At 39.6% G+C, this 25,469-nt stretch overlaps 1 protein-coding gene across 4 annotated transcripts in view; it reads left to right on the top strand.

The window, feature by feature from the left end:
- Nucleotides 1-25,469, top strand: part of dip2bb (disco-interacting protein 2 homolog Bb) — a 42,823-nt gene that overhangs the window by 4,920 nt on the left and 12,434 nt on the right. For 2 of the 4 annotated variants that reach the window (XM_055026734.1, XM_055026725.1), the window contains exons 2-19: nucleotides 10,722-10,793; nucleotides 11,656-11,808; nucleotides 16,075-16,200; nucleotides 16,305-16,682; nucleotides 18,009-18,155; nucleotides 18,328-18,345; nucleotides 18,737-18,856; nucleotides 19,804-20,001; nucleotides 20,178-20,269; nucleotides 20,952-21,062; nucleotides 21,135-21,258; nucleotides 22,301-22,410; nucleotides 22,554-22,656; nucleotides 22,738-22,802; nucleotides 23,469-23,562; nucleotides 23,645-23,764; nucleotides 24,040-24,154; nucleotides 24,609-24,748. In XM_055026734.1, coding sequence (XP_054882709.1) covers nucleotides 10,722-10,793; nucleotides 11,656-11,808; nucleotides 16,075-16,200; nucleotides 16,305-16,682; nucleotides 18,009-18,155; nucleotides 18,328-18,345; nucleotides 18,737-18,856; nucleotides 19,804-20,001; nucleotides 20,178-20,269; nucleotides 20,952-21,062; nucleotides 21,135-21,258; nucleotides 22,301-22,410; nucleotides 22,554-22,656; nucleotides 22,738-22,802; nucleotides 23,469-23,562; nucleotides 23,645-23,764; nucleotides 24,040-24,154; nucleotides 24,609-24,748 — 2,286 coding nt within the window. The remainder of the gene's footprint in view (nucleotides 1-10,721; nucleotides 10,794-11,655; nucleotides 11,809-16,074; nucleotides 16,201-16,304; nucleotides 16,683-18,008; nucleotides 18,156-18,327; nucleotides 18,346-18,736; nucleotides 18,857-19,803; nucleotides 20,002-20,177; nucleotides 20,270-20,951; nucleotides 21,063-21,134; nucleotides 21,259-22,300; nucleotides 22,411-22,553; nucleotides 22,657-22,737; nucleotides 22,803-23,468; nucleotides 23,563-23,644; nucleotides 23,765-24,039; nucleotides 24,155-24,608; nucleotides 24,749-25,469) is intronic. The other 2 variants (XM_055026741.1, XM_055026732.1) reach the window with 1 other exon arrangement.

Raw genomic sequence — 25,469 nt, 5'->3', positions numbered from 1 at the left:
AGCTCACCGCTGGAATTAGTGGGAAACCCTGTTGGGTGATACAAAAATAAACACATAGAGAAAAAAAGGAAGGGAAGAAACAAGGGAGAGAACATTGTGGTGAGCTGCTGTGACCGAGAGACAATGTTCGCGTTAAGAAGCTCTGTTCCCACATTCACCGGCTACTTCCTGCTCAGCTGTCAGATGTCTGCAGCTTCTCCAGAGTCATTTCTTGGCTCCTTCTTTTTATTGATGGCTTCCTTTCCTTGCCTGTCAGTTTAGATTAATGGGCATGTCTTAGTAGATTTGCAGCTATGTCTGGTTTCAAATAATGGATTGAACAGACCTCACTGTGATGCATAAAGCTTGAGCTATTGTTTTACAACCAAACCCTGTATTAAGGTTGAGTTAGAAATGCATGTAGCCACTGTAACGTTGGTGGTTTTTTTGGTTGACTATTTTAGCACCATTTGCTGCTAAAGAGGTGTATTTCTGCCCAGTCAGGACTCATCTATTACTTCTGTTACCAATGGGCTCAAACATCAGATTAGATGGAGATTCCTGAACCTGACACTCCAAAATGGCAGTTCCTATGCTAATGTGTGGCATCATGCTGGTTGCCTCCATCTTGCATTCATGCAGGCAACCACCATGGACATGGACAACACCGGTGTGGTAGGTGTCAAGGAAGTGCTACCATGTATAATAGACAGATAAGGATATAAATAGAACAATAGATCAGATGAACTTATTCATGCGTGGAAAGGAAAATGTTGTGGTCAATCAGAACATCAAACGTCACTCCAGACCAAGCGAGAAACAGATTATTCCGTTGTAGGAAATTTGAGGACGCTGATGTTATCTTGAGATAGACCACACACTAACGTAAAACTCATCGATTCGAGTGAACACATGCAGTCTGAGTGTGCTGCTCTACGCATAAAACCAAAGCATCTGATGCTTAAGACTTCAGGGTTTAAGAATCTGCCTCCCAATTGGTCAAAGATTCCACTTGCTGTGGAAAATACCATGAAATTTACAAATGTTGATATTAATCCCATATTACTGGAACCCCTCTGTCATGTAGGAAAAGTCACTTGAATCTGATGCGTTTTTTCACAAAATCTGCATTCTGTCAGAATTCTGAGATTAATGTCAGAAAATAATTTTAAGATAAACTTACAATATTTTTTTTTCTCAGCGACTCTGTAGAAAAAGAATTTACCTTGTTCAAGATTTCTTTTATATCTTGACTGAAAATGTATGGTTCACATAATCAAACAAAAGGTAATGTGAGACAACTTTGTATTTAATGGTTTTTTTCAATGTGAAGCCAATAAAAACTGTTCAGAAATCATCAAAATGTACATTGCCGTGGAGGATGTATGAGTTGTTTTAATTCAGCCACAAGTGCAATTGGGTTGTTTACGACTATGGCAAAGCATCTTCATTGAATTTATGTCCAGACTTTGACTAGACCACACCACAACCTTAATTTTATTTATTCTTTTGACCTCCTTTGGGAAGGTCCATTGTGTTTTCTTTGTGTAGTTCATGACCCTCACTGTAGTTCACTGAAGTCTGACAACTTTAGAAATTGTTGTGTGATCTTCTCCGTTACAATAAGTATCAGATACGTTTTTTTCTTAGTTGATGATTTGTTTTCTTTTAAGATTTTTAAGCTTACTTTCTGATCCCAGATAGGAAAAATAAAATTCAACATAATTTGATAACTTCCCTCTGTACTTATTAAGAATATATGGTTCTTCTATTCTGGAAACTTAAGTGTAGAACAATGTGATTAAAAAATAAAAACGGAAAGAAGCCTTTACGGGGCAAATACTTTTTCGCAGTGCTGTTTTAAGCCAAGTGGAAACTGACTCCAGTGATCCATGCCATCTGCACTGTCCCACTCCACATATGTGCGTGGTGCTATAAATGTGTCCCGTAAACAAACAGTTTGGCACGCTTTGCAGCTACTTGAGCAGTTTCTCTCAGTTTCATAATTCGATCATCTCCTCAGCTCTTGCTGTAAAGGATCAATAATGTCTGGTGGATTTCTGGAGACCATCTATCTCTTGTCTCAGCGCATGTGGGCAGCCTGTTCTATACAGTGGAAGAGGGAGAGAAATGAGAGATTATAGCCCTGCCTGCATCTCTCAATCTAGGTCACAGAGCATCAGGGGGCAACAAGCCTAGCTCATTTAGCCTGTGAGTCACATTAGGCTGAAACTGCTGCTGGGGATCTCTGCCTCTCACCAACAATAACTGCTTTCTGTCAGGTTTTCTTTTTACCCCCGCTGATGTGTTGCATGAGATTGTCTCTTTATAACAAAAAGTTATATGATCAGGCTGTTGGTTTAGAGTCCGAAACCCACCGTGCTAACATCAGCTCTTTGATCTGTCTGATAATCTTGATCTAGCAGGAAATCGTTTCAATTTAATCCACACAGATCTAGTTGAAATTAGATTAGATGTCTGGAGAGGAAGTTACTTGAAGGTTATTGAGATCAGTCAGCACCAGAAGTGAGAATTGGTGTTTAGTCTGAGGTTTCCTAAAGGCTACCAACTAGATGAACTCAATACATCCAAGTTACAATCGTCGCCGTGACTGAAATATGTAATAGACGTAATACTAGGGTTGCACTGTCTGCCAATTAAGATCTTTAAAAAGTTTGACCTGCTGACTGTCTAAGGGTTTTTGCTTTTACTTTTTTACTTTTAGACAGTTCAGCTGTACCGATTTTGATACTGATTTTTTAAAAATTTTTGTCTGAAATGTCTCTCACTACATAATTCCCTGCTGACCAAAAACAACACAAACACTCTCCCCATATTTGCTGTGAAACATCTTGAGAGTCCCCAAGACTTCTAGGGAAACATTCTGATTCGACTGAAGTGGAACCTGTTGGAAGGTGTGTATAAAACTAACTCAATAAAAACAGCATCATGCCAATAACCTGAGTGCTGCTGTGATAGCCTGGGATTTAGGAGGAGGATGAATTGAGGTAACCAATGAAACTAGCAGATTTCTAGCATAAAGGAGAATATCAAGCCATCAGTTTTTGACCTTAAATTTAAGGGCTCTCGGATTATGCAGCAAGAGAAGAATCCAAAGCACACCAGAAAATCCACCAGAAAAAAATGTTCTGGAATGGCCTGAAGTCTGGGCTTAAGTCCAAATGAGATGCTGTGGTGTGACCTTAAAAAACCTTCCAATGTGGCTGCATTAATACCAATTTGTGATAAAGACAAAGTCATAATTCCTCTGCAGCAATGTTGAAGACTGATTGAAAAGTTACCACAAAGCCTTGAATGCAGTGTTGCCCAACCAGTTATTATGTTTAGGGGGCAATTACTTTTTCACTGCAGGGGCAGATTGGTTTGGATGTTTTTTTTCTTAATAAATGTGATCATAATTTGAAAACAACTTTTAGTGTTTGCTCTGGTTATTTTGATCTGAGATTGAAGTACGTTTTATGATTTGAAACATTTAAGATTAACAAAATGAAATTGGAGAAGAGTATTTTCCTTAGAAAGGAAAATAGTTTTTTCTGGAAATGACCAAACAGCTTTTTTTTTCTTCATGTTGGCGCATTTTCCGTACTGAATATTTATTTTTCTCATTTTCAGCACTGACCTTACTGAAAGGGAAAACTTAATGCTTACAAAAACTTTGTATTTTCTGTCCTGGAGGGTTTACTAAGAAGCTGGTTCAGTTGTAAAGCAGGTTAAGTTAACCTTGTGGATATAGTAAAGCACCTAATTTTCTAAATGATGCCTGCAGGTATATCTATTAGCAGGTTTCTGCTGCACTTGGTTTTGTACATTATTTTATGTGTATTTGACAAGTTTACCAAAATATAAAAAATGTCATTCAAACCGCATTTGCCTTGTTTTACTTTTTACTTATAGTTTTCATTACATTACTTGAGTAGGCTACATCCATTTTTACAGTAATTTCCATTCTTAAGTACAAGACATTTCAGATACTTTAATACTTTAACTCAAGTAACATTTCAGTCAGTGACTTGGACTTTTACCAAAGTCATATTTTGGAGTGGTACCTTTACTTTTACTTGACTATGAGATTTCAGTACTGCTCCATTGACAGGTCCCAGGAAAAGTGTTTCAGAGGAACAGCCCTCTGATTTTCTGCCTTCCAGCCTGGACTCGACCAAACATGATGAAAGAAAAAGTTCTGGCACTGATCGTGTCACCGTAAAAAACATAATAGCTTCCTTTTTTTTTAAATTAAGCCTTTCATTCGGCCAGGAACACAAACGCTGTTAAAAATGAAGCTCTGTTCTGAAACGACTGAATAATTTAGAGGAGACTCCGGTGCACACCTTCACAGAGAGCTGCACAGTCAGCTGGGGAGCTGAATCCTGCTTTCATGTTCACAGGGAGCCTCACATGGGCTTTAAACTCTTGTGCCTGTTTGGCTGCTTTTTACGCCGTCCCATTATTATTATTACAACTCTATGATTCATTGTTTGACTTTGGCTGGTAAAAATGGCAAAAGCTGAAAGAAATAATTCAAGGTCGTTGGTGGTTTTTGCATAGAGAGAGTTAAGTGGTTCATAGGTCAGTGTGTGTTCACTCAATTATTTAATAGAAAAAGGACTCAGCCTGCAATGCAGGCCAATGAGTGCTCTGTCATTCAATCTAGGTTTTCTTCTTGTGTACATGCTACTTTCTCCTTTATGATAAACTGGCCTGTAAATACTGTTTGTGTATAGGATGCAACTGATTCATTTTATTTTCATGAGAGAACAAAGGAAGCATCAGAACTGTGGATTACGACTGGAAATGCAGCAGGTATCAGTTTAAGACTTCTGACTAAGTTGTAGCTAACTTGAGTCGACTAAAAAGTATCATTACCTTCGCAGCTTCCTCCTGCTTACTAGAATCAGTCTTTCTTTCTTTATGATTTTAGTTTTCACCCCATGTTATCACCACTTCTACCTCCATGTCGACCAGGTTGTTGCTCACACGACCCTCATGCTGCCCCCATATGTTCACTTCCACGTCCTGCTCTGCCCTTTCCATAAACCATTCCAGATTAAATAATCACATGTTGCTGAAAAAAAAACCCCCAAAAAACTGCACCAAGCTGTAAAAGCTATTAAACATGAGAACTGTTTCCTTCAGATAGTTGGACAATACATTGAGTAGATTTTCATCCAGCCATAAACTCAGGATAGATGTGACTATTTGGATGGCATAGCCTGAGATTATAATCTATTAAAGAAAAACTGTTGCCAAAAAGTAAACCAAACCAAACTGTGGTGGTAAATACTTCAAGTAATTATGTTTATATTGTGCTATTGCTAATCTCTTTGCAAAGTGAACAAGATATACCAATCTGATATTAGTTGATTAATATGTCAAGCTGTTCTCTCAAGTCGCTCGCCTGTTATCTGCTGCTTTACAAAAAAAATCTCATAACTTTAAGCTGTAGTTCCTTAAACAGTATTGCCTTATTAAGAGAGATCGGCTTTGTTGTTTTCTTTTTGTCAAGAAGTATTTCTGAATCAGCTCAGTTTATTGTGTTTGTGAGTATCATATGCTTAATTTGTTATAGCGGTTTCGAGGCTGCAGCATGAGAAGCCAGTCCGTTTTTTTAACATGTGGTAATTGCCCCTGGCTTGCCAGCTGAACCTCAGTAGAGTGAAACAATATTTTCAGGACTGTTTCACACTGACCTGATACGACTCCACCAAAACAGCAACATTACCCGGATATGCTCCTATAAAAAATTTAAAAAAAAAATCTAAACCTTATAAGAAAAATCCTTAAACAAATGGCAATTTTTTAAATCACCCATTTTCAGGATGTTCCTCAGATATTTTTCTGTTTATCTGTTGCGCTCATTCTTCTTGTCAAAGCACAACAAAAGAGTTTGAATGTTGAAGCAGGTGTTTAAATAAACTGGGATGCAGACTGTTCATCAGACTGTCTCATCTCTGTCCGGTTTTCCATTTTCTGTTCCTGTCTGGAATTGCGTCACGCATGAAACTAGACTTGCTTCTAGTTTCAAACTAAAGAACTATCCATCTTCAGCTCTCTGAGGTGTTTAGACAGCAAATAAGGTTGGATATTGAATATAATGCTCATGGTAGCAGCAGCTCTGTTACATTAGCTCTGATTTGATCACATCTCAGACTCTAACATCCCTCTGACCGCTTTCCTAATCTTAAAACAGAAGCAAATGGGGAGGCTCAGCGGTGCTTGTCCACCACTGATTGCCATCCAGGGCATGTTACTGTGGAATATCATCTTTGTTGCCTTGAAATTGAGCCGTTAGCATGTTGTGACTGTCATGAGAGCGTAAATGCTAAAGTGTGCATCAGATATGTCAGCTCCTGCTTCTTCCTGCTTTTTTATCACAAAGAGAAAACTTTGCATCTGGAGGCAGGATGGGGACATCAAATACGTACCTGCACTTATTTGCCTTTTATCTTTGTGACCCTTGTTATGATTGCTTCTGGGCCTCTCGGGATTGTGTGTGTGTGTGTGTGTGTGCTGATGTCATCAGTCCCATCAGGGTTGAGTTTAATGAATGTGTGGAGGAAAACATGATTCTCTTTGTTGCCCGTGTTGGCCACACCCAGCTTCCTATTCCACAGGAGGAGAATGATTGAAGACCGTTTTCACCCTGCTGGGCTTGTAATACTAGTTTTGGTCTGAACCAACAGAAGTACAGATGTGTCTTCTCTTTCAGTAATATAATCCACCCTGACAGAATATACACAGAGCTCTCATTATATGTGAGATAATTGTGTTTTCTTTTGGTGTGTCTCTGCGGCTCCAACCTTCTAAAACAGGGGGGGAAAAAGAAGAATGCATGTTGAAATTACTAACAGCTTTACTAACAAAAGGCTCTTCATATATAACCTATATAAAGAGAACAGCTGTGTGATCTGCGGAAAACATTTTATTGCAAGAAACTATTTTGTGTGCTTAAAGTGGAAGAAAATGGTTGCAGGGTTTAATTTGAGTTCTCTCACAGCTTCTTTGAGTAGCTGCATAAGCCTAATTGTCAGTCACACAGCATATTAGTGTTGACATAGACGTGGTCTTGTACCAACATGCACAAGTTCACGAGCACAGGCGCAAGAAAGAGCAAGAGAACCAACCCTCTGAACTGCTGCACATTGCAATCACACACAAGCATACAGGCAATGTAAAAAAACAGAAACAAAACAAAAAAAACATGTGTGCTGCAGGTAAATAAGAAATATGGCGTTAAATACAGTTTCTCTGATTTTCTGCTTTATAGGTCTATATTTGAATAAAATGAACATTGTTCTTTTATTCTTTGAACTACTGACAACATGTCTCTGAAATGCCAAGCAAAAAAATTATTTATTTACAGAAAATGAGAAATGGTCAAACTAACAAAAAAGATGCATTATTTCAGACCTCAAATAATGCAAAGAAAACAAGTTCATATTCATTTAGACTGCTGCATGTTAACTCAGGAAGAGTTCAGAAATCGATATTTGGTGGAATAACCAGGAGGTTTTCAATGTTGTTCAGTGCAGTGGGCTCTTCAGTTTGTCCAGAGATGTATATTGTGTTATGTAAAAAATTAACTGCATGGTCATAACGGCCCCTACAAGTCCTCATAATACTCAGTTATTGCTCGCATCGTCAGGATTGTCCTAAATATTACAGTTGTTGCTTGAATCTACAGAAAAATGGTTTTGAGCAGTGAAGAAGACATTTCATTTAAATTGTTCTGAGCTAAAACCCAAAACCTTGTTGTCATTTAAATGGTAAATGGACTGCACCTGGATAGTGCTTTATCAAGTCCAAGGACGTCGCAATGACAAAGTGACTGAGACAGATGGTGTGTGGGGTTAACGGGCAGCCCCCCTCTTACAGGACGAAGCTCTTCCACCTGAGCCACTGCTGCCCCTTAAAAACAGCCAGTATTTACCATATTCTTGATACTCATGCAGGATATGTGTGTCCGGTTACTGGTGCCTGTACATGATGAGTTGGATTAGATAAGAACAAAAACGAAGCCTCTGGGAGGTCTCACAAGATGTTTATTCTGCAGATAGAACCGCGCCAGCTCTTTGGACCTCAGGACCTTCGCTTTGCTGAATAAACAACAATCCTGTTGAAAATTCCCCACATGAACTCAATCAACAAAGGCCGGAGGGGCACGGTGCCAGCTCCTATCACTGACTCTTGATGGTGGAGTCAGCAGACAAAGATTGGACCAGACTTTGTAGATTTAAAGTCATATTCTATGTAGTTTGTTAGATTTTTAACAAGTAAGTGTTTACATAAATTTAGGTTGTTTTCTTGCGAGGCCAATTGAGTGTAATGTGATGGGGGTGGGAAGCAGAGAGAGAAAGAAAGGGAATGAAGATGTGCAGCCAATTACTATTCAGCCTGAGAGGCCGTGGGGCAGGAGGAGAGCGAGCAGCCGAGCCACTGCTCAAATATTCCCGACAACAGAAAGTCGGAGAGCGTTCGGGCCGGAGAGGATGGACGACTTTGATGTTTTGCATCGTTCTTGCAGTCCAAACCAGGACGAGCGGTGGCTGTCTCGTGCAAAGGTCGACTGAAATCATTTGATCGTGACTGGGTCACTGTGGGAAAGTGAGGCCCTTTTCTCCCCTCATGGTGCAGCTGTGGTTTTAGCCCTGGTAACTTGCAAAATTGGGAGCATACAAGTACTGGTTCATATTTGTGTTTGTGTGATGCACATTTTGAAAATGCAAATATTTAAGATGGTGATTATTATCCACCAGTTTCTCCAATTCACCTCACAACCCCCAACATATCCGATGATGGCAATAGTTTAACTCTCTCGTCTCTTAACTGCTGGAAAATGATCCAGATGGAGGAGCGATTACTTTGGGTTTCAGTTAATGCACGCTGACCCCTCCCCCATCCCAGTCTCCATCTCTTCCTCTCTCTGTGTGTTTCTGCAGAGAAATTGCCTGTTCACATAAGCTAAAAATAAATCATGTGACTGAGCGCAGCCAGCTGTACTGTTCATGCATTACTTATGGAAGTGTTTGCCTTTCTTCCGTATTTCTTCCTCAAAAAATGGAGCTCCCCTGCCTCTGAGTTGGTATTTTTGTTGGAGCGAGCTCCCAGGCGATGGCCTCACAAACATGAGCTTTCTTGCTTATTCCCACTGTCTGTGGTTTTTCCGCTGCCATGTGCCAAAATATTTAAGCAAGGCCATCTTATCTGCGATGATAAACCACTGATATAGAGGCACAGAGCTCGTAAATAACACCTTTCAAAAACAAATATCCGACCACGGTAACTTAACCTCAGTTTTTACTTTCCTGCATGTAAAATTACTTGAGCAAAATATACAAAAATAAATAAAAGTGCTGATTTTACTGACAACAGTAAGACCAGTTGAATGTTGCATGTGTATTATTAATCTGTCAATATCCATCAATATTTTCCCAGAAGTGTCATTGTGATCATTGTTCTTGGACGACCTCCCGTGTTTCACAGTTTTAACTTTATGAGCCTCAAAGCTCTTCCACACGCATGTTGCTGCCTTGCTCCATGCATTTCTTCTGGCACCAGAACCTTCAGAACACAACTGGAGTCTCTGACCTGGATTGATCCTTTCCAGCTGCCGTCCCAAAAGATTCGGGACTCGGAAACTTCATACATTGCACTAACATTTTATGCAAAAGATGCTTTTTTAGATCCAATTGTCTCAAAAAAGGTGAAAATGATAATGAGTGATGAATTTGAATTCAGTGTTTTTCAGGTACTTTTATTGTCAATGCTAGCTCCGAGTCTAATAAAAACACCCACTGAATGCTAATCAAAATATGACTAGCTGATTAAATTATAATGTACACAAAGTGACGAAGCATTCCTGTTTATCACTGTAAGGAGCAGAAAACATTTTATTTGGTCCAAATCTCAATAATTGTCGAGCTCTGCTTTTCAGAACCAAGTTTATAATTTGTAAATTTGTATAATTTGTAAATAGAAAGTTAACAGGTCTTCACCTTATTGAGGCAGGGATTATATTCAGTTCACCCAGGAACAAACAGGAATGAACAATCCATCCCTGATGGTTTTTTCTGGAAAAGTGGGGATAGGCTCCACAGATTGATTTCTTGTACATGTGAAAATCTGACAACTTTACCCACATGAAGGATTAGCATCGAGACTCACTCAAGGCTTTGCTTGCCTGCTTCCTGGTTAAGGTTAAAGTTAGGGCAATGAATTAGTATCGGTCCACCCATGTCTGCTCACTTTCTCTTTATTGCCACCATTTCTTATTCTGTGCTCTCGTCATCTCCTTGCCATCTTCCACCTTCTCATCTGCTGTCGTCACTTCTCTCCGAGTCTCTGAATCACCCTGTCCCCGGAGACAGAAGCCCACGCTTCCGTCTCCGACCACATTTAGTCCTGTTTTGTTTTTCCCTTCATTGAGGCTCATCTTTGACGCCCGCAGCCATCTCTAGAGATCAATGCAACACTGTGCTCATCCATCTGTTTTCACCCTCCTGCCTACTGGTTTGCAACGTGGGCATTTTTCCCTGTCGCTCTGTTCTTTCTTGATCACAGATGGCTTCTTTTGAAATCAGGAGTCACTGTTAATCCATGCAATCATTGGCAGAGAATGTCGATAACTTCGTCTTTTATTTTGTTTTAGGCGCAGACGATGGATAAGTTGCTGTTTGTGTGTTTTTCTGCAAATTTAAATCTTGAGTAACATTTGTTTTTCACAGGTGACATCACTCAGAAGGGCTACGAGAAGAAGAGGACTAAACTCCTGGCTCCCTACATAATCCAAACTCCAGGTAAGAACAGATCGCCTCTTGGTTTCTGAGAATACACACAGACTCTGACATCTACTGGATATCTGGACCACTTACCTTATTGCTAAGGTCTCTACCACAGAGAAAGCCATTTCAGCTTGTTATGTTGGGTGGTTTTACTGTTGTGGCCGTCCTGCATTTGTCCAGATGTTTTCCTGAAGCCATATGATGCACAAAAATACTCCCACAAAACAGATGTACTTCCTGAAAATTAAATACATGTTAATCAAATCACGAGGTTGATGTACCACAAAATACAAACATCAAATTTCTGAGAAAGCCTTTTATTTATTTGAGCAGCCTCTAAATATTTGTGCTTATAAAAATGATCAGAAAGGCCATTTTCTTATGGATATTGCCACAACTAGAGACGCTCCTATCTATTTTCAAATTCCCCAGTTTCACTTTTAAATTGCATCACTGCTCTGCACACTGCTGCTGAAGGTAGGAAAACTGACCTTTCTTGGCTCAAGAAAGGTCAGTTTCTTGCCTCAGTTGCCTCAGTGACAACCTCCACTCTGAAGAGTTTTATTATTAGTGCCATTTATTGACCCTTCAGGCTTTGTATGTCCAGAAATTGTATTGAATGAGGCCAGCGGGCTGAAAACAAACCCATTTGTGAGGGCTTTTCGAGTCATAACTGGACTGTTTTGAAGCTATTTTGTCCCAAAAGGTGAGCTTCCCCTGTGCATTATCAAGTTAAAGGAGTGAAAGTCTTTTAAGGCTGACCTTTTGTTCTCTCAGATTTACCAGGATTGAAACACAAAAGTTCTGCTCACATGATGTTCTTGTTTATATGGGATATTTTTCACACTAAAAGAGGTTTGTTGTTTTTGTTTGACAGTGGCGCCTCCTCAGAATGATGCACAGCCCCCTGCTCCCAGTTCGTCCAGCCACGCCCCTGCTCCGGCCCCCGCCAACTCATCCCGGTACCGTGAACGCCGCTCTCGCCGGACGCATCGTAACGGAGGAACCAGGGATGACCGCTACAGATCAGGTCAGGAAACGGGCTCGCTGCTATTTAACTTGCTAGTCAAACTTGGAGCACCTTTGATGAGCCTCCATCAGCCGGTCTTGATGAGCGAGCCGGTGTTTAAAATCACACTCTGGGCTGTCTCAGAGGGACCAATTAAACAGGAGTTTATTAGAAGCGTGTTTGTTTATGGGAGTGTGAGGAGATTAGAGAAACAGTCAGCAGTGGAGGGCTGCAGCTGGGGAACCCCTTTGTGAGGGCCCCCCACTCTTCGCAATATGATGTCACTGGCTGGATGTGTGTGACGGTACGTAGTGAAAAGCCAACACTGATCTTGATGGGGAAACCTGATGGTGGAGCGTCTGAGCAGTCAAGGTGAAAGGTCGCCGAAACCACATGGAGAATACTGCTAGTGTTCATTTGGACATCCTGCTTATTGTCTCCTTCTGCTCTGCTCTTGTGGGAATAACAGTCCAGCAGGCTCGAGACGAAGCCATATGAACCAGAGCCTGTCTGTTATACCGAGTTACTGAGGAAACAAATGTTCAAAAACAGCTCAGAAAAAAAGAGGGAGGAATCAGAGCTACATCAAAAATTCAAGAGCGACTCAGATAGCGACCAACTCTAAATGTGCCAATCCAGCATTTCACATGCAGCAAAAGCCAGAAACCACTAAAGCATTCAACAGCAACGATGTGGATTGAATTCAAATAGCGCTCCTCTAGTCATGCCAGCCACTGAAAACCGTTTAACTACAGCAACATTCACTGCACATCCATTCAGGTTAGGAAGCAGGAATTGAACCCACAACTTTGTGAATGCATTGTTATTACTATTAAAATATATGTTTTACATTGTTTTGGGTTTTATATAAATAATATTAGTAATAGTAATGTCATCATAAAGCAATGGTGTTCACGCTTTTTGCCATGCAGGCCAGAAGATAAAGGTAATTTATTTTTTTTTAATTAAAACTGAAAAAATATTCTATTTTTGCTTGCTCCACAATGAACTAAAAATGCAATATTTCACTGAAACCACAGAGCAGCTCAGTGTTTGTAGACCTGTAAATTGTGCTGCAGTCGGTAGCACATTTGCCTTGCGTTCAAATCCTTGCCTGAAAAGAAAGCTAAACGTTCGGGTTGCAAAAGACGAATACTTTTTGTTGCACCATTCTTTGTTTTGAAAAAAATACAATATGTCTGTGAAAATCTGGTCCTTAAAATACCTGAGATACGAGTCAGCCTGCATTAGTAACTTATGATAGTGAACCACATTCGTCTAGTATTGTAGTCCCACAAAATTGTTAGAAGAGCTCCACCTTTTTTTTCCCCCAGAAATTTAACTTAACTTCACCTTTGTTATTAGTTTGTCTTTTTTTTTTTTTATCAAAAAGACCTGCTGTCTTTCAAAGCCTCGACATGTTTTTTTCTGCATGCATACATACAAGCTTCCCACATGCTATTTTTAGATCAGCTGCTCCACAGTTTCCCACTCAGGGGACCACAGTTTGCACTTTAGCTTCAAGGGTGACAACAATGCACTGCCTGTTCAAATTATAATAAGAAAAGCAATTCAGCAGTTGTTGTTTTTTTTTCATCAGGAAATGATCCCAGTTTTTGTTTCCTCAATATTCAACACATTTGACTGCAGCGTTTATGAATAGTGAATAATTCAATTGTGGTTCCAATTCCTTATTTAAGTATTTTATTGAGCCACATCCAGGGAAGCCCAAGTGCAAGACCTGCTGCTGACTGATAAGGATGGAGAGCTGGAAGAGAGAAGAATAAGAAAACAGCACAAACCTGTGGAGTCATCTGAAATGTCAGCAGCAGTGGATCTATACAGAGTCACTGGGGGGAAACAAGATGCAGCAAGAGTCGCTGTGAGAGCCAACTCACTTCTGCTCAATGTGCATTTCATTTAAATCAATAACCCTTTACAATATATATTTAAAACTGTGTTAAAATGTTTCAGTAATGAACTTATGCTATTTTTTGGACTGATAAAAAAAAGTGAACTTAGAAATGGTTGGATGTTGATGACTGTAATATTGTACTATTTGTATGAGTTTTTACAGAATAGCTGTTGTAATTAGTAACTCTCCAATAAAGATTGGAGTCATTAAACCAGGAATTTACTAACACTAAGTCCTATTGAGATGCTCAGCTGCTTTAAAATGCGATAAAATGACACATTTCATGAGTATCACCTGAAATCAGAATAGTGTCCCACTTAGCTCAGTTATTTTGATGACGCTGCGGTCTCTCCTGTCTGTTTTTTGAACAGTCTATTTTCTATAATACGTGAAATTTACTTACTGAATTTTTTATAAAATTCTGTAAGTAAATTACTGAATTTCAGTAAGTAATTTTATAAAAATTACGTACCAAATTTTTATAAAATTCTGTAAGTAAGTTTTCAACTGCTCTATATGTTTAGATAACGGATCGGCACATTCGTACTGATTTGTCAGCATGTGCAATATTGCGGTTTCATAGAATTTCTCAGATAAAAAATATTTAATAGACTTTAATACTTGCATATTTGGCTTGATAAAAAATTTTTACTATCTTTTATTCTGACTCTGATACAGATTTTACTGATCATTGTCTTAAGATTTAAGACTAATGGTGCTTATAGTGTGATAAATGGATGGAAGAGAATTAGAAGTGAGGATATGTGGATTAATTGGAGTTGATGTCATCATTCTAGTATTCAAAATAATATCCAATGTCATGTGTCCAACCGTATTTATGTGCAGAACTTTCAAAGTTTTATGTATTCATAATAATCAGGCATAAAAAGGACTGTGAGAGGAATTAAATCCAGTCAAGTTCCATCAAGAAGTAACAACTTCTGTATGTGCCGCTGTGACACGCACCGCTAACAAAGCAGAACTTGTGTGTACATTCACTTTAATATGTAGAAATTTAACTTCTCGATAGAAGTTGTGCAGTTGAGTTCAGATAGGTCATTTTTGTTTAGTCTGATCAAGATCTTGAACCCAAACAACTCGGAACAGCAGAAAACTATAATATAAAACATAACTTTAGAAGCTGTAAAGCCTGGCCTTCTTCAGACATTTCAGCACTTGACTCCTGCCAGGCTTACAGTAAACGCATCGTTTATCTTCCTACACTTCAGTAGCTATGGCTTATAAACATTATTAACAACTCCACATTATTACTCTCATTATTAAGCTTCAATGAAAGATCGAACCTCAAACTTGTAACAAATAAAGCAAAGTTAAGGCAAAGAATTCCCTGTCTTGTTTCCTCACTTTCATTTAATGTGCTACAGATGTACCACATCAGGCTTGTATTGTACCGCTGGATTCAGCTGTCAGTGTAGCTTGGACCTGTAGTCAAACACACGCCCAGCAGCTTCTAAACGCCACACTGTCTCTGTGAAACACCGTCTTCCTTCAGGACACGTTTGAGGAGTCACCCTCTCCTGACGCTCCTGTGTCAGGGAGAAAAATCCACATTATGAGGAAGGATAATTTAGCCCACAGTAATCAGAGTGCCATTTACGTAATTATAGTCCCCGTTGCTGCTGTGCAGTGGGCTGCTCTTGATTTATTTTTATCTCTCGATGTTCAAACAATTTCACTGAAGTAATAAATGTGTTTTCTCTCAGTGCATAATTCTCTTGCACATGTTGTGTTGCGTGGTCTGAGCGTGCTCCGGGTCACGTGGTGCCGTTTAATGCGCCTGTGGGTGTCATCGACTGAACAGCATCTCTGTGTTTATTGCTGTGTGCATTTTGTCTGTGTAGGCTTGCGAGTGGGCTAATACACTGTTTTATTCTCTTCTCGTGGCTTCATTCTTTGTCGAGAAAACATTTGCATCACTTCTTTCCCAGATTTTAGCAGTATCTTGCAAAAAGAAAAGCAAAAATGTTCTCGCGAAGAAACACTGACCATTGAAATGGTTTTGAGTGTTTGTCTCCGATATGTGTTGATAATAAAGTAATCCTTCTCGTCGAGTCCAGATAGATTTAATCTAGTAAAATTATTGAATTGAGTTTGCTTGTGAGATCTAACTAGAAAATTAAAATCTTCTATAAAAGTTATTTCCTGTGTTCATACCTTATGAATCTAGAAGTCCCAAAGCTTTTTAGCAAGTTGGCCTGCAAATGCTATGGGCTTTTGACAGCAAAATCGTAAACTTTATGCCCATTTAAGATGGTTTTTTTTTCTTTGGTTTTCTTGTTGCCTGGTTGTTTTTGGATCAGAACTAGAGTATATTGCGCTCAAGGTGTGTACTTTTTCCTCTGCCGATGCAGATATCCACACAGAGGCTGTCCAAGCTGCACTGGCTAAAAACAAAGAGGAAAAAATGGCGCTTCCAATGCCAACCAAGCGGCGCTCCACTTATGTGCAGTCCCCCATTGCAACCCGCACACCACCAGGTAATGCCCAGAAGAAGTCTTTTATCTCTCTTTCAATACAGCTGTAAATTCAGATCTCAACGTATTAAACTAAACATCCTGCATTTTTTTTTTGTCTTTCACAGATTCCTCATCAGGATCTGAAGATGAGACATCTGCACGCAGACAGTCTTCAGCTGTCGCTCCTCAGCCTCAGGTCCATCCCAACCTGCAGAGCTCAGATTACTGGATGAGCCGCTCCGCCCTGGGCTCCTCCACCTCGTCCTCCGCATCCTCCACAATGTCGCACGGTGAGGCCAAACCTCAGGCGCAGAGCCAGCCACAGCCTCAGCCACAGCCTCAGCCTCAGCCACAGCCTCAGCCTCAGTACAAGCCGCAGTACCAGCCGCTGTATCAGCCTCACCATCAACCCCAGCAGCAACCTCAGCAACAACCTCACCGCCAGCCTCAGGAGCAGAGCCGCACTGCGGCCGTGACGGACATGCTGGCTCACAGTCGCATTGGTGAGGAAGAGTTTGACTCATGGACACAAGTTGCTCTCGTCAAAGTTTGCTAAGGACCCTAAAAAGTCCAATGCAAACTCCTTTACTTTGTCATAATTTCTCTTTAAATATCTGATTCTGTTTAATAAACTAAGAAGATGTTTTTCAGCTACATTACAGCTTCATCAAACATTTTATTCACTACTACTGCTGTCTGTTGTCCTGATTGTGGAGTTTTGATACATTTTACATTGGAGATAAAAAATGTAGAATGTAAATCTAACACTCCTCACAAGAGTACTGAATGTCTAAGTAATGCAAACTCATTATTATTCACTAGATTCTGAGTTGATTGGACATTTTGAGATCATCATTTTAGTTTTCTCAATTTGAAAGCAAAAAGTATAAAGTTACCTGCTTTTGTAAACTGATTATTCTGTTGGCCTTTACTGAACTATAAGTGATACTTGGCATAACATTAGGAACTATACTTTGGGCTTTCTAGTAATATTGCCTAATTAATAAATAATTAATAAAGTAATCTGCACCCTGAGGAACTCCACCATAGGCATGTAGTGACTCTTGTCAAGCTTTTACAAATACAACCAATGCATCATAAAAATTCAAGTAGAATATTCACCATGTGTTCAGTCCATTATCTGGTTAATTATTTTATAGATCAATGAACCTTTTTGCCACTATAGTGTTTATTGTACATACACCTGCTGGTGAATAATTAAAAAAAAGGAAAGAAAAAAAAACCCAAATATTTACCATGTTGGATATTTTATAACATATGAGCAGAGCTACATCCCTACCACCCTCAGGTACGATGAGATTTTAAAACCACCAACTTCAATATGTTTTTTCTTTGTTTAAGATTTCATGAGATCGTAAATCGATGAAATAGTTCTCAGAGAATTATAACTTGCCAAATGAAGGATCTGTTAATAATTCATAGAAAATAGAAAAATCATTTATTCTGCACAGAGTGAAGGCTAATATCCAAAGATTCATGTTCTGTATACTAGGATCTAGAAAATATCACGTTGACGTCATTGCAGTAAAATCTTGTTTTTTGAATATGAAAAAGGAATACCCCAAGGTTCAATACTTGGCCCACTGTAACTTTCTACATTTTTATAAATAGCCAAATGATGCATCTGTCAATATTTTATGGAAAGTTCAGGAAATAAGTAAATCTCACCTTCAAATAACAAAATAACTCTGATCTGGTACAGGCACGTCTCTGGGGTTTGACAAAACATTTCACTGCATCTTGTCCTCATGCTTACTTTCTTGTGCTTATTTCTAGTGAAACTTGTTTGCACTTCATTTTCTTTTCAGCTCCTTCTGAGAACTCCGCCCCTCCCCCAGATGTGACGGCTGTGGCCCCCCCTTCCAGAGGTCCGCGGGTGGACCTGCCCTCCAACGCCGTTGTCCGAGGGATGAGCCGCGGACACAGCCGCTCCAGCATGATGGAGACCGCTGACGGTAACAGCTTCGCCACACAATGGCCAAACCTAAGCCTGTTCATCTTTTTATTAACTTTTGCCTATTTCTCTTTCATGAGAAAAGTGTTGATTTTCATCTTTTGTATCACATGCATCAGACTTAATGTTTTGTTTTTTTTTGTCTTTTTGATCCTTATTTGACTGGCTAACAGGGAGAGCTAATATGCAGAGTAAGGAAACTTTTCATAACCACAGCCTCTTATCTCCTGATTCCTGGTGAACCCTCACTCTCCCTATCGTTTGTACTGGACGATCATAGAAGGGAATACAACAAGCAATCCTCATGTGTGGCCCTGAGACTGAAAACCTTTCTCCCAGATCTCTGTGTTTTCCCAGTATTAATGACACCCACCTAGAGCTGCTGCTTTTCATTGCCCAACATTGAAGTAAATGCTGATTTAAAGCCCAAACCCATTCTAAAACTTGTGAAATGGAATGAAGAACAGCAGATGATAAGATTTTAAGACATTTAAACACATCCTGGTGTACTGTAGTGTTTGCTAGAGCTGTGAAAGGTCACTTCTTCATGCTTTCATGTTTCCACCTTTACCCTCTTCGTAGGAGTTCCTGTGAGCAGCAGAGTTTCCACAAAGATCCAGCAGCTGCTAAACACTCTGAAGAGGCCTAAGAGACCCCCACTCAGCGAGTTCTTCACTGATGACTCTGAGGAGATCGTCCAAGGTATGCTGGCTCATAGAACTTCATTGACCCTTACCCTGAAGTCCAGTTACAACTACTTTATCCGTAAGCATGTACACAATGCCATCAGTGGATAGTAAATGGTATTTACCGTCCAAGTAAATGCCAAGTAAGAAGTAATAAGAAAATTTTATAATTTAATGTTGTTTAACATTATTTATGCACACTTTTTTGCATTGTTGAAGGTGTTTCAATGTTTGTGTTTTTAAGCAACAAAAAGTGATTTTTCTTTTATAAAGGTCTTAAAAATGTAACACTTTCACCTATTTCAGAAAAAGTTTAATCGGAATAATCAACCTTTATGGAAAAAAAATTTAAGCATAATTGATCCCTATGATCCAAGCACTGAACCCTGAGGAACTCCATAAGTGAGTAGGAAGTGTTTAAATCTTTATGGAAGCATTTACAAATATAATCTGTAGCCAACAAATTCTAGATTAATGCAGTGGAACAAATTTTTGTAAGATCATTAAATATGACCTATTCCAAGTACCACCTCCTGGGTAGACATTTAAAAATGATTATTTACCTTTTTCTATTTGGTTTGTTATGCCATAGAAGCAATAAGTAAATATAATATTCTCATCTGTTAGCACTAAATAAATTAATAAAGTAATCTTTTTGCTGTTCGCTCTTAAAATTCAGTTTGTTACATAACATTATTAACTCTGTCTACTTATTTCTGGTCTGCACATAAAGTCCTTATTTTGTCTTCCTTTACTCAGTAGATGTAGCTTCAGAGCGGTGCATGTCTGATGACATCACATGTATCCTGTATCCACATGAAAAAAGAAGATTAAAGGTGTACAGTAGGGACAGTATCTGCAAGCTGTCAATGAATGCATTTGGCTTCGCTTTGATGTCCTAGTAAAGAGAGTCATCCATCTGTAACCTACCCAAAAACCATCTGTGGTCTCTGCTCATCACAGTGCCCCAGCTGGACCCCAACACTCCCAGGCCGGAGGGCCGTCAGATCATCCCGGTGAAAGGAGAGCCTCTGGGAGTGGTCAGCAACTGGCCACCAGCTCTGCAGGCGGCGTTAGCTCGCTGGGGGGCCACTCAGGGAAAGAGCCCCGCTCTCACTGCTCTGGACATCATGGGAAAACCTCTCTATACCCTGACTTATGGTGAGACACAAGATTCAAGTGGGTTTTGGGTTTTGGTGAAGACGGTGATTTTTGTTTTTTTCTTTTTAAATCTGACTGAAAGTCTTACTGAAAATGTAAAAATGTGTTTTAACCGTGGCATGAGGTTGCTTTGGCCGTGGTAACATGTTGCCTCCTCCCCACCTTCTGTGTGTTAGGGAAGCTGTGGAGTCGCAGTGTGAAGCTGGCGTACACGCTCCTAAACAAGCTGGGCAACAAGAACGAGCAAATCCTCAAACCTGGAGACAAAGTGAGGCAGCAGGCACACAGAAATAGAAGAGGATTATTAGGACAGAAAAATCTGCTGCAGACATTTTTTTAATACCTGTGAACCTCCAACATTAGCTAATCTTCATTAGCTGTGAAGATTCAGTACCATTTTACCAACAAGCCACATCCTGAAAACCTAGTTTCAAGCAACAGAAAAATGTACTTAGCACATTTCCACGTCTTAGGTGTGTTTTATTGCGCCTTGTGACACTGTTCAAAGCTCTTACACTTTTTAGTATTTCATCATTAAAACAGTTTATCTTGCAATTTATTGGGAATGTATATGACAGACTAACAAAAACAAGTGTATGATTGTAAAGTTTAAGGAAAAACTTTATTTAAATTGAATACCTTTATATTTCATTTGTATTTAGTCCCATTTTCTCTGATGCCAATGTAAAATCCAGCGATAGCAATTGTCTGCAAATGTCCCTTAATTCGAGTCCATTGGTATAAATTAAGTCTGAGAAAAAATAAAGAGATTGCAGGTGGTACAGCAGGATCTGTTGACAGGACGAAGTCATTAGACACAGATGTTGCTTCAAGTTGCTCCCCAGTTTTTGTTTCTCTGTAAAACAAAATTAAGGATGAGAATAGTTTTGCACAATCAATAGAAGTCGAGGCATAAAATAATCCTAAAGAGAAAGTTACTGTTTCGGTAGGTGGCGCTGGTGTATCCAAACAGCGACCCAGGAATGTTCTGGGTGGCCTTCTACGGCTGCCTCCTTGCTGAAGTCATACCTGTACCCATTGAGGTACCGCTGTCTCGCAAGGTAGGAAACCCTTCGCAGCAACAGGCTCATTTAGAGGCATATTTTGTGATTGACTACACGCTGTGTTTTTAGGATGCAGGGATCAGCCAGGTGGGCTTCCTGCTCGGCAGCTGTGGAGTCGGTCTGGCTCTGACCAGCGAGATCTGCCTGAAAGGTCTGCCAAAGACCCCCACTGGTGAAATACTGCAATTCAAAGGTATGGAAGGTGCCTGGAGTGTGCAAAGATATGTCAGAGAAGAGTATGGTGCACTTATTAGACGATGTGCCTTAAAACAACGAGTTCTAACAATCAAAGGACCAGTGAAGTATTTTCAGCATCTCTATTAAACTGAGTGCCAAATGGTTTCAAATTTATTACCTAAAATTAATCTCTAATATGCAATGGGATTCAATTTGCAGTACATACTGTTTAGGGCGGTCTTCAATAAAGAAATGAAAGAAACTAGTTTTAGCTAGGTTTTTTTTTTTTTTTTGACTGGTAAAGGCAGGATTACTTGCCTTCTGATGATCAATCTGTCTGAGAAACACAGGAATGCACAAGAGTTTAATGGTTTGTTTGATTAAAGCAGATTCTCATTTGAACCAAGTTAGAAGGAAGAGTGAACCAGCAGATAGAGTAATGTTAGGAATATACTTAGAATAAATCCAGGCAGTTCAGTAATGCTCTATCTTGGTTTTGTGTGGTAAAAAATGTTAAACGTTCTGCATTTTGGTCCAGAGAACCTTGAAGCACTTCTTTATGGTGGTGAGCTGCGTGGTATGGGCCATGCAGAGTGAAATGAGGGTTTGGTTGGTGTAATTTTGAACCGTAGAGATTGAAGTGTCTTGTTAGCGAATAAATAACGATCGCCCCTGAAGCAACAACTCTTCAGTTTTATCTGATTTGACTGGCATGTTTCTGTCTTAGCTAAATCTATTAAGGAGTGAGAAAGGCTTCGGGCGTCACATTATCACTGTTACTCTCCTAATAAAAACTAATACAAGATTTTAAACATTACATTTTTAGGATTTTTTTGAACAGAACAGCCAATCTCTAAATAATCAAGCCTGAAGCATGTTTTTATTATGTACTAATCAACTCTCCTCCTTACTACTTAATGAAATAGTAGTAGCTTAGTCATGGTGGTTCCTACTTTAAACTGCTTGGAAATAAGATGTCGGTGCCTTTCTAGTGAAATCTCCAAATAATTTTAATCTAAATGTTTAAGTTACAGTTTTCTGATAATATTCTTTGCCAGGTTGGCCTCGAATGAAGTGGGTGATAACAGACTCTAAATACCTGACAAAGCCATCCAAAGACTGGCAGCCGCACATCCCCACAGCCAACACTGATCCTGCATACATCGAGGTAACAGAGCTGGGCTCACTGGCTCCCCTCCCAATTCTGATTTTAGCCTGAATGATCCATCTAATCCTGTTGATAATTCATTTCAGCATGTTTAAGGACATGTTTACACCTCTCTGGTCACATTTTTCTCCCTCTGTGTGTAGTACAAGGCCAGTAAAGAGGGCACAGTGGTTGGGGTGGCCGTCTCTAAAGTGGCCATGCTGACCCACTGTCAAGCGCTGACCCAGGCCTGCAACTACTGCGAGGGTGAGTGGATTATTGGTGATGGCGTCATACAACACATCGAACCGCAAAATGTTACAACCTTCTTTATGTTTCTGTTTAAAGGGGAAACTTTAGTGAATGTCCTGGACTTCAAAAAGGACATGGGCTTATGGCATGGTGTTCTCACTGTGAGTATTTTCCCTCTGAATGAATTCATGCAATGCAAGTTTAAGTGAAGTGATTCTTCTAAAAACACCCAGAGCCCCTTGCAGAAGAGTCACTGTCACTGTTCCTGGCTTCTTTGAAGAAAGAAACACAGAAACAGTAAACCAAAACAATGAGAGTAGACAAAGTTAATGGCATTATTATCTCCATCCATGGCTCTTTATAGTAAAAAAAACCCCAGCTATGCAGAAACACCAAGCAGGATTAATTGCAAATAATGCAGAATTGGAAAATTGAAGGGACAAGTATTTGAGAGAGAGGTTGTGGTCAGTGCATTCAGCACCATTAGCCTATACCAGAAAAACAATAATTTTTTTTTTTTTTTTTTTACAAAACCAAAGCCACTCTTAGGATTAAGATTCATCAAGAACAAACAACTAACAGAAAGCCTACTCTTAAAGTGAGATGATGATCAGTGAAAGTTCAGCTTTCCTTTCTTCAGATCAAAAAACATCTGGAAAAGATGATAAAACATAAAAGGAAAGTAATAAATTAAGCAATAAATCTGATTATAACATTTTAACAGCTCACAATTATAACAGTTGAAACATCAAAATGTAAGAATGCTGCCTTGTTGTTTGCCTCCAGCTAAATGCTACTCTGTTTTTCTGTGGGGTTTTTTGTCTCAGGCTGTAATGAACAGGATACACACCATCAGTGTTCCCTACGCTGTTATGAAAGCTTGTCCTCTCTCCTGGGTGCAGAGGGTCCACATGAATAAAGGTAAATGACGTCAGTCTTTTGCTTTGAGCCTCGTTGTTTAAAATCCTGTGTGACTTGGTGTGTTTCTCTTCCTGCTCTGCAGCCCGTGTAGCTTTGGTGAAGTGCCGTGATCTGCACTGGGCCATGATGGCTCATCGGGACCAGAGAGATATCAGCCTGGCTTCACTGCGAATGCTCATTGTTGCTGATGGTGCTAATCCCTGTGAGTAAATATGAAACTTCTGGTTCTAAGCATGTCTGACAAAAGTCTGGAGTTTATTTTAAGTTTTTTCCACATCTGCATAAAAACGGGGGGGGAGGGGAAATCATCTGGAAAAATAATTGTTTCCATTTGTGTTTGCGCTTTAAAATTGACCAAAAACCTACTATAAATATTTGTTGGGGAAAATGTGGCATTTTGAAGTCAAAGTCTTTCAACATGCCTTCTTTCAAACCCAAATGGATTTGATGTAGCATTTCCTATTTGATCTTTTCCAGGGTCTGTCTCTTCCTGTGATGCCTTCCTGAATCTGTTTCAGTCACATGGGCTAAAGCCTGAAGTTATCTGCCCCTGTGCCGCCTCCCCTGAGGCCATGACAGTAGCTATCCGCAGGTACCTCACTGTCCCTTCGTTTTTAACATTGTTTTTAAGTGGGCTTTAGGATGGGAAAAAAAATATATTATCTTAATTTTAACCAAGCTCACTAAGCCTAGGGCCTGTTAATGGACACTACAACTGACGACATCAAATGTTTTCTGTTTTCTGCATTGTCTGCAGAATGCTGAAGTACTGCTTAGATGTCTGCTTTTCTAAAATCTAACTAGAGTTATCATCCAATTAATGAGAGCAGATGTAACCTTTTAGGAGGAATATTTCAAAAAAAGAGATTTCAGATTATGAATTATAATGGTAGCTGCTGCCGTCAGGGTCAAGAGTGTGAATAATGCATTTGTTTACTACTTTAATGAAAATGCTGACTTGTACATTGGCTGATGGTAAAAGTGGTAACCAATGAGATGAGATGGATGTAATTACAAATATTTAATTGAATTTTTGCTTTCTTTAGGCCGGGAGTCCCAGGTGCACCCCTCCCTGCACGGGCCATCCTTTCCATGGGCGGCCTGAGTTATGGGGTCATCCGGGTCAACACCGAGGACAAGAACTCTGCCTTGACCGTACAAGATGTAGGACACGTCATGCCTGGGGGTGAGGACAGAGGGAAGCGTGCATTAGTCATGTGAAAACCAAGAAAAATAAATGTCATGTGGATTCAACTTTTAGAGGAAGCTGCAACAAAACCACATCGAAATTTACTGGAATATAAACACATAAAAGTACCATCATGCTTTAGCCTGTCAGACGGAAAGCCACTGCATGACAATAATAGTTAGTCAGAAGAACGCACAATGAGACATTAGTCATAAATTTTTATGTTTGGTTGCAACAAATCACATTTCCGGCTCATGAATCCAAACAAAACAAAACAGGCATTAACCAGATGGTTGCAATAGATAATTAAAAGATCGGTATCTTAGACTGTAATGTTTTACAAATTCACAGTGGGAAGTGTGGGTTTGTATCTAAGACATTGCAACTACCAGTGAACACTTACTGGATGCATAACAGCAATGCTCAGCTTTCCAGCTCATCAACAAATCCCACACTTAGTTTTAAACTCTCAATACAAACTGAACTGAATCATTTCTGCTTTTTAAAACTTTATATGAGCTATTTTTGTGACACAGCAGTCCAGTGAATTGGTTCATAATGCTAGAGAGATAGTACATGTTCATATTTTTGTACAACCTTTACGTTTTCTGGATGGTAACAATCAGCAGCTAAAGTAAACAAGTTCTTATTTATTCCAGGTTTTAGAAACTATCTCAACAGCTTTTACTCACATGCAGTTGGTTCTGCTGCTTTTGTA

Source organism: Poeciliopsis prolifica, unplaced genomic scaffold (genome assembly GCF_027474105.1).
Source record: "Poeciliopsis prolifica strain line A6 unplaced genomic scaffold, Auburn_PproV2 SCAFFOLD003, whole genome shotgun sequence".
Lineage (NCBI taxonomy): Eukaryota > Metazoa > Chordata > Actinopteri > Cyprinodontiformes > Poeciliidae > Poeciliopsis > Poeciliopsis prolifica.
The sequence above is the reverse complement of the archived record's forward strand: the minus strand, read 5'-3'. Positions and strand labels throughout refer to the sequence as shown.